Here is a 9,061-nt window from a genome sequence, read left to right on the forward strand (position 1 = left end):
GGGTTGACAGGTCAGATGGGTTGGGTTGAACCTCATCCCAAACCAAACCCAACCCAATCCACCCAATTGCAATTACATGGTTCTATTAATGCCATGGAGAATCTTTGTTTTACATGCTCCTTGTTTTTTCTTAAAAAAAATGAAATAGAACAAAATCATAGAACTGTGTAAGAAAAAAAGTTCCAAGCGTATTAACATATGCTTTTACAACATTGTTCCCCGCACAAGTCGGGGAAAAGAGGTGCTTGGGAGCAACTCAGAAGATTTGGCGAGGTCGCAAACATTCATTAATGGTGTACCCATAAATATCGAAACCCAGAACACAAGGATTGGGAGGGGGTGCAGGAATTCATGGTATACCCATTTTATTCAACCATGGATAACTAGCTAAGCCTTCTTTTCATTTTCTTGGTCAGAACACCATTATCCATGATGCTTAAAGAAACTCTCTATTCCCACTCAACCCAATTCAAGTACAAACCAACTCTACACTCTACAGCCCTCGCCCCTCCTCTCTTTACAGAACACCAGGTCAGAATGACAACCAACCCAGCACCATCCTCTTAATTCCAGTTCCAAGATACGTTTTCCAGTTCCAGTAAACTGAAAAAGAAATTTGAACCACTTCTCAAATGATTTATGCAGGGAGACTTAAAGAGATGAAAATGAGAAAGTAAAATTTAAAAATTTTCAACTACAACGAGCTCAGGTTCGGGTCTGAACTTTGACCCCATTTAAAATGTCGAAATTATTCTTGACTCAAGTTGCACCCCAGAGCATACTTTTAGGCGCATTTTCATTTTTCTGCAAACTTTCTATTATACAAGTAAAAAAGCATGAAAACTTATAATATATGAAAGATTCGATTAGGGGTGATCATTCCTAGCCCTCAGATGTGGACAACCATCTCTTAGAGGAAAGTTGTCAGTTGTCACATATGTTTGTCTGGAATCTCTAAGTTGGCAGTTCAAGCAGTAACCTGTACTATTCAACAGTTTAAAAGATTGTTAACTTCGCCTTTCTTTTAATATGGTAAATTTCCGTATCAGATTAGTAACTATGACACCAAGGTTCAAGAGTAGCCCCTTTCTCTTGATATAGATAATTCCCATATCAGATCAGCAACCAGGACACCAAGGTTCAAGAGTTGCACTACCCCATGAAAAACAATGCTTAAAGAAGACATTAATAAGCAGCTCACCGGAGATTCAATGTAATTCATCTATTGCTTTCTATGCCCCGAAGATCAGATAGCATTGTATTCCAACTCCATGCAAATATGAAATATCTAACCCCCGCAGGGGAGTTACTTCAGGCTGTCATTCACATTTGGATATGGTTAACACTCCAAAATTGAAGTTCTTCATGATCAGAACCACACTAATGCTGACAATTTGTAAGATGACAAGGTACAATTTTCGGATCACCAACTACATTAGTTGAAGGAAGTCCAACTCCCAACCCAGCTAACTAATAACAACAAATCTTTGTTGTACCTCTTTTTTAATCTAATGAATCAATTTTGTGTTGCTGATAAAAAAAATAACACCCCTTATGACCTGCATCATCAAAATCACAACTGCAGAACGTTACATCCACCCATAAACAGGATTCTATCCATTTCATCCTTCACAGCCTTTTAGAACGAGAAAGCAAACAGGCCCATCCATGTAAACTCCTGCCCTACCTCTAAATATTCAGCCTCGATAAACAGAATTTGTAAGTCCCCTATCTGCAAAGTTATGATACTACAGACATCTCTCATTCAACCAGGCAAGACCAGTAACTCCAAAACTCCAACCACAATACAAGAAGCAAGAACTTGGTGAGATACCATGTCAGCAAGAAAACCAGATCGGGACCTGCTTGTAGTATTATTTATTGAAACCATTAAAGAGTATGCAGCAAAACAGAATCCAATCAGTTAATTACTGTTGGCCATATAAACAAAGGGTCTAATAGAACAAGGCTGCATTGCTGCAAGGAAATCAACCAGTCCACATAACAAACATTCAGGCACATAATGAAGATCTTATGGATATTATCTGACAGATGGTTGATGATAAACAAATAACATTTAGGTTATAACAAGTTATGTGGAGATTCCTGGCGCCATACCATATTCAAGAAACTAGCAACTATGCTCTCCACAACACCTTCTCCAAACAAAGTATAAACTCCATGTAAAGACAAAAGATTCTTAGGGGACAATATCCCAGAACTTACATGATTGTTAAATACAGGCAGACGAATGAGTCTGACATATCCAGAGGCCGCAACTGACAGTAAAAGCGCTTGATGTTATACTGAAAACCACACAACTAGATACCGAAGCAACTGACAATGTATGTCCCCTTTAAAAAGGTAATCCAGACACTATAGAAAGCAAAGTTTACTGTACAGATCAATAGCAGAACCAGTGGCATGTATTATTCAGAGATGGGCAGCAAAAATGCAATTAGGATCGCCCACAACTTCTTTAAAGTTAGAATAGCCAAGTACGACCAGCCAGAACATCTTTTTAGTTTTAATAGCTAAGAAGATAACATTGATTCGGGCTCTTATAAAGTCAGAAACCTGGCTGCTTGTTCTAGCCAAGAAGTTGCTTTATTTCCCCATACAGCATCACTATGCAAGGCAATCGAGAACAAAAATATCAATATCTTCTCCTCTTCATTTCAACATCATTGAAACAAGTATCACTCCACCTCCGGTCACAATGACCATAATTATCTTCCTGTTCTTCGACACATCTTGTACTAGGTGTATTCCCCACTGTACTTTTTATACGCCTATCAAATTCCCTTTCCCTTAAGTTGCCTCTTCCATGGAACTCAGACTCTGTTTCTGGACAAAACCTAAAAGGCCGAGGAGTATCTTCCACATCGTAACGGAAGTTATCAATATCAGCATCATCGTACAAAGGTCGAAAAGAACGAACAGGTCCACGTCTCTCACTACACTTCCTTCTCTCATCCATACATCCATCACCTCCAATATCATTAAACCTTTCAGAATGCATTGGCCCACCAAAGTAATCATCATTCTCAGTCCTTTCACAGGGCTCAAACATATCAAACCTCCTCATGCCCTGTGGCATTATCCTGCCAGATGGGCTCCTCAGTTTGAATGATCTTGGATGATCATGCTCCGTAGCTGAACCCATTTCTCTAAGGTCATTAGAGATTGGGGGAATGAATGGAGGGGAACAAGGTCTTCTTCCCACCATATCTTCTGAAAAAAAAGGGCGCCGATAAGACTGGACCCGATCAGTTCTGTAAATTGGTGATCTCCAATGAGATAGAGAAGGATGCCCATTAAAACCATCAGATCTTCCTCTAGGAGATGACCAAGGGTCAGGAGAGTGTGATCTGGACCTTGGTGGAGATTTTGAATGAATTTGAGGTATGTGCAGAGGCCCCCTCTGAAGGGGTGAAAAGCCCCTCTCTCCACGGACAAAGGAATCTCCTCGCTCATACTGAGATTGGGAACGTGAAAAAATAGGATCCATCACATCATCTGGCAAACCCCTAACAAGTTTTTCTCTGTGCCTCAATCCAACAAATTCAGAACCACTTCCACGGATGCATCTATCAGGGCTAATGTCTCTAGGAGGTCTACGTACCATTTGCACACCATGGGAAACATGTCCTTCTCTCCCTCTAGGAGACCGTCTCCTAGAGAGGGGATGCCGAAAGTTTGGCAACTCATTGTTTAAGGATTTTCTCCCTCCTCTACCACCACCTAAGATAGTACCATCTGGTGCAACAATATAACCACTGTTTTCAAGCTTAGCAGCAGCAGTTGTTGCTGCATTTTTTGGCCTAGTGTATCGAAATCCAGATGAACAATTATAGCGTTCAGCAACAAATTCACGACCAGAATCCCAGTCACCACGTAGATTGTCTACCTGGCTATCAACCCTTCCCCTGCCATGCATAAAACCAGATCCAGGATACCTAACAGGTTGATCTTGATTCCTAACTTGTTCAAATTTGCGAGGTCTATCCATGCAGCTTGCATCTCTGAAAAGGATAAGCAATAAGCATCAAATACAAACTGCACTTACATGAAAAATAAAGAAATAGCAGGCAAGAAAAGAAAAAATAATCACCTACAACCCCAGGGATGTAATTTATCACCCAGGAGCACCACATCAGTATGCTGTTCCCTTTCAATTTGCGATGGTGACACTCTGCCAGGAATAGACCTTGTTTTACTGGATGATGAGCCACTTGAACCTCCAACTAAAGTTATAATCCTGCCACGAGTACCTCTATTATCAACATCTTTAACTGCATCATCACCAAGCCCAGAAGATTCCACTTTTGGAAAAATAATATTGCTCATTTCTGCAGTGCCTGTTACTTTGGCATTCTCATGTTGAACATCCATGTCAACCTGAGCAACTCCAGCTGAAGTCTCTTGGCCAGAACTAAGTCCTTGATTAGATGTTATTTTGATCTCTTGGCTCCGTGGACCACCTCCACCTCTTGAGTGGTCTGGTGGTTTCCTACGAACAATCTTGACATGCCTCTTTTTACTCAATTCAGTGGATGGCACTAAAACTGTCAATGGTTTTTGCAACAATGCACTTTGATGAATGTCTTGATCACTCTTTTCATTAACCAGATTATTGTCACATGGTCTGCTACAATGAGCATTCTTTGATTCACTAAGATCTTCCACTTTAACATCTCCCTCTTTGACATTTGAGGAAGTATTTACACCCCGATCATCCAGATATCCAGAAACATTGGCATCCCTATTATCAGATTTCCCATATTCAACATGATCTGCTTCCTTTTCCTCACATGCATTATCTTCAACAGCATTAAGTAGCAATGGTTCTCGGACCTCTCCATCCTCATAATCATCATCCTCACCACTATGTTGTTTATCTTCGTCCATTACACAACCTGCAGCATGATTACCATCTGACTCATAATCAATATCATAAGACTCTTCTTCTTCCATATCAGCAGGTATATTAATCCTTTCCTCATCACTTTCAGCTATCTCGTTATTCCTGTGTGAAACTACACAATGCTCATCCAATGGTTTTAGCGTAGATGACACAGTATCTGCATTATTTAAATCCACTTCTTTATTTGGAGCATCTAACATAACATTGGCAACCTTAGACTCATTACCATCAGGAACCACAGAATTCGGAACTGTATGTGAAGGCATTCTCTTATAATTATCACAAGTTTTTTGGGTTACATCCACATTATAGGGCATCCCTTTGGTGCAAGTGGGAACTTCTGAATTATTTGAAACCTCCCCAGTAATTGGCAACTTTTCTGTACAAGTAGGTGTGACCAATGTACAAGCAGAATTCTCTAAATGGCCACTCATAGGCATTCCAGAAGTATCAGTTGGAATCTCTAACTGGCTAGATGACCCTTCCACTGCATTGAGGTTATCATGATGACCCTCATGAACTGGTTCTGATTTTACAAATCTCTGGCCTATCAATTGCATATTGCTGATACTCAATGATTTAAGAGGCCCCTGGTTGTACCCTTCAACTGGTTCAGGCTTTACAATTCCATAATAAAGTTTTGAAGAACTGCCTTCCACAGCCCTCAATTCCCGTTTATTACTGTCATCAAATGGTTCAGACTTAACGCTCCTGCAACTAATCATGTTTGAACCACTGGCAGGTGAAACTAGAGTTCCAGATGAAATCAGACTAGGTCCTGCTTCTTTAAAGTCAACCTTTGCTGAGGTATATGGGTGTTCTTGACATAAGCTTGACTCTGGACCAGATGTGCTAAGATGCAGACGAAGATTTTGGATTTCATGTTGTTGACGAAAAGAGATAGTCCTGCTGGACAACTTGGATTTGTTCTCATTTACATCAAGGTCATATTTCTGAAAAGTAGGATTGGTGCTCCCTTCACTATTAATCATCTCTTTTAAGACAGTGCTTACATCATGCAAACTGGTTGCATGAGACGCATCAATATCACCAATGACCTCACTGCTTGTAGAAACCTCCCATGTATCCATCATAGTATTCAAATCCCAGTGTGACCTATTTGCAAGTACAGGAGTGCAACCAATCTTTAATTCAGTATCATTGCTTTCACTCTGAAAAGAACTTTTCCCTTTGCTCAAAGCTAAATTCAAAAAACAGGAATCCAACCTCCCCTGCTTCTCACAACTCCCTCGACTGGTTTGGCATGCCAAGGCTGAAACAGAATGTTTCTTTGGCACTAAAGACAACTCTATATTTCCTGGAACTATTAGAAACTTAACTTTATTCTCTACACCATACTCTCCCTTGTCATTTATGTGTTCCCTTATTTGTGGTGCAAAACCTTCATTTTCTACTAACTGCAGTTTTGTATTCTCCTGGAATAAAGAATTTTCAGCTACCATACTTCCATCTTTACTCTCAACTGCAGACCTAGAACCAGAGGATAAAAGGAGATTCTGTTCTGGAATACTCAACCCAGGGGTGTAAGCATTGCTTGGGACCAAGTTAACATTTCTCTCAGAAGAATTTCCTTCCGTCTTCAGGGAAGAGATTGTATTGGTATGAGAAATCCCACAAACTTCTTTCGCATTGAACACATTTGGAGAAGATTTCTCAGGATTTGAGTTAGAAGAAATTGTAGAAAGCACCGTATCACTGGCATTTGAAGAAGAAAAAACTAGTGTTGAGTCAGATTGTTCCTTCTCTGGTAGATTAGGTTCAACTGACTGTGAGGACAGTGCCTGAGATGAAGGTGATGATGGTGGAACCAATAGAAACCTCCTTTTCTTGATAGGCACAACTGCAGCAGAATCACTAGAATTCTGGGCAAGGAGTTTAACCCCACGCTGCCAATAGAAAATTGAATAATTAATATTGAAGAAAACAGAATTATCTTTACTCCCCTAATGCTATTTAGCAGTATTTTAGAAAGGAATAAACACCTCTTCGTGTCCAGAAACTGGCATGTCTTCAAGATGCTCTAGTTCTTAGAGTAATTGTATCCTAACGTAAAAGTTGAAATTCAAGTCCCAGATAAGACTCCAGATTAATCTCCGTGAAAAGATTTGCTCTCTGAAGTTTCTACCAAAAGTCGATTCGATTTGATTTATAACAAAAGAAACAGTTGGTTATACAAATCCATGCAGTTTCTAGCACCCTCAAAGAGATTCCTAATCATCACTGGAGGATAGAAATGATAGGTTCTGAATGACCTGCAGAACAATGAGAAATTTAATCATTACAAGGCAGCATAATCCATCGATCCAGTAAGCGCACCATATCAAAGATGAATGAAATAAAATGTTCTATATTTTATCAGGTCCTCATGCAGCCAAAATGAAAATAGTCACTCAAACAAAATAACCTGAAAAACAAAACTTTGATAAGCTGCACAGTAGAGAAGAGGAAGGCAAATAACTAGGCACCATAAAAGGCTGAAATTTCTCTTGCAAGAGATAAACATGTTAAGATTGCCGCATACCAATGACTCTGAAATTTTTCTAAGTCTTGTAAATACATAGATCCCCGAAAAAAGGAAAAAAAACGTCACGGTTGAAAGTCCTCATCTGTATAAAAGTAGCAAGTATAACATTTTACGTAAGAAAGAAGCAATATATATATTACATTAAAAGCACGCACTGCAAATCAAGGACAAGGTTCCTCATAAACATGTGATGTTTGCAATCCCTCGTGCGTGATTGGTAAAATTAAATAAAAACAAGGCAAATTTCTATCCATCTTCACAAACATGAGCAAAACAATTCTGCTCATGTAATTGCTCACAGAGCCCGTATGTTTGGTTCATTTCTCCACCTGTATCAGCCTCCTTGGCTCTTAATTGAGGCTAGTCACGAAGAGGTTTGTATCATTCTGAGCTCTTAATGAATATTTTATCTTTAAAAAAATAAAAAACTTCCCTTCCTTCACGGATCCCTTATCCATCACCAAAGACTATAAGTAACAAAAGAAATTACCTCAACAAACCTAACCAGCCGAGGAAAAATTTGCTTTAGCAAATACAAATCCAAGATAGATAAGCAATCATAATCACGTTTGAGTCAATCTATTCGAGCGCCATCCACTGTGTTAGCTACTACAATTCTAAACATTTCTACATGAAAGATCATTTACAGAAAAATCGGGTAAATCCTACCAACTAGCTGCTAAATCCTGAAAAAGAAGAAGGTTTAAAATCGAAAACTGAAAACCCATCTTTTTGCAGAAGTACCTAGAGCCAACCATTACTCGCTTCAGGAAAAAAAAGGACTTTTGCGACCTAGATTGGAAGATGCAGCCTCCGTAACAATCAAGGCTATCTTCAAGCAGAGGATTCTGAGGGGTAAGAGATAGAATTGTTCAAAGGAGAAGGAGATGAGTAATTTTACTTGCAGCGGAAGAGAATCGGGAGAGCATGCAGTTTTCTTGGGGTCTGAACTCTGATGTTCGTTCCTGTTGCTTAGGGTTTCCGCGGTTCTAAGCGATTTATTCCACGCGGTTTTTGTCTTTTTTTGACTTCTTTTCCCGACGCGTGTCGCTCCTGGACAAATTTGTGCTCGCATCCACATCGGCTGTGTTTGGTTGCAGTGAAATTTTATGTTACACTGGTATGGGAGAATGATCAATCAGCCCAGATCAGAATTTTATAGCCCCAAAGCACAAGGGGAATGCATTCTGACCGTGAATTGATGCACGGACAACATATGGTTTACAGGGAGGAGGGGGCTAGTAGTAAGAGGGATTGGAATTCAGAATTCTGCATCGTGTGTATCCGTACTTGTTCAATAAATGTATGAGATTGTAAATAAAAGAAAAAAATGCAAATTTTGGTTTAATTTTATTTTAGATTTTACCTTATTCTATTTTGTCTTTTATTTTACTTCATTTTTAATGTTATCAAATCAAGTAAACTAAAATTTAAAACAAAAATAAATCAAAACTTGTATCAAAATAATTTATATTACCATAATTTTATATTAATGCAAATCAACCAAATACAGCTTTAGAGATAAAAAAAAAATCCAATCAAGACCAAACACGTCACTCCAAATCCATTTGGTAACCGAATCCAGACCT

General features: G+C 39.2%; 1 protein-coding gene across 2 annotated transcripts; it reads right to left on the reverse strand.

The window, feature by feature from the left end:
- Positions 1–658: 658 nt before the first annotated feature.
- On the reverse strand, positions 659–8,743 carry LOC104595029 (uncharacterized). 2 transcript variants are annotated; one of them, XM_010255573.3, is made up of 4 exons: positions 8,374–8,743; positions 6,931–7,200; positions 4,115–6,834; positions 659–4,025 (listed from the first exon to the last, which is right to left on the reverse strand). In XM_010255573.3, the coding sequence occupies exons 2-4, from the start codon at positions 6,952–6,954 to the stop codon at positions 2,657–2,659; spliced, it is 4,113 nt and encodes a 1,370-aa protein (XP_010253875.1). In that variant the 5' UTR covers positions 6,955–7,200; positions 8,374–8,743; the 3' UTR covers positions 659–2,656. The 2 variants fall into 2 exon arrangements, with proteins under 2 accessions (XP_010253875.1, XP_010253874.1); XM_010255572.3 differs by having other exon boundaries at positions 8,217–8,460.
- Between the last annotated feature and the right edge of the window lie 318 nt (positions 8,744–9,061).

The sequence above is a fragment of the Nelumbo nucifera genome, chromosome 2 (genome assembly GCF_055504915.1).
Source record: "Nelumbo nucifera cultivar China Antique chromosome 2, China Antique-T2T, whole genome shotgun sequence".
Taxonomy (NCBI): domain Eukaryota; kingdom Viridiplantae; phylum Streptophyta; class Magnoliopsida; order Proteales; family Nelumbonaceae; genus Nelumbo; species Nelumbo nucifera.

Bases quoted from the DNA above. Each gene is read 5' to 3' on its own strand.
- LOC104595029 (XM_010255573.3), bottom strand. From the start codon at position 6,954: ATGCCAGTTTCTGGACACGAAGAG. The intron at 6,835-6,930 runs GTGTTTATTCCT...TTCTATTGGCAG, and splicing joins CAGTTTCTGGACACGAAGAG to CGTGGGGTTAAACTCCTTGC. The intron at 4,026-4,114 runs GTGATTATTTTT...TATCCTTTTCAG, and splicing joins TTACATCCCTGGGGTTGTAG to AGATGCAAGCTGCATGGATA.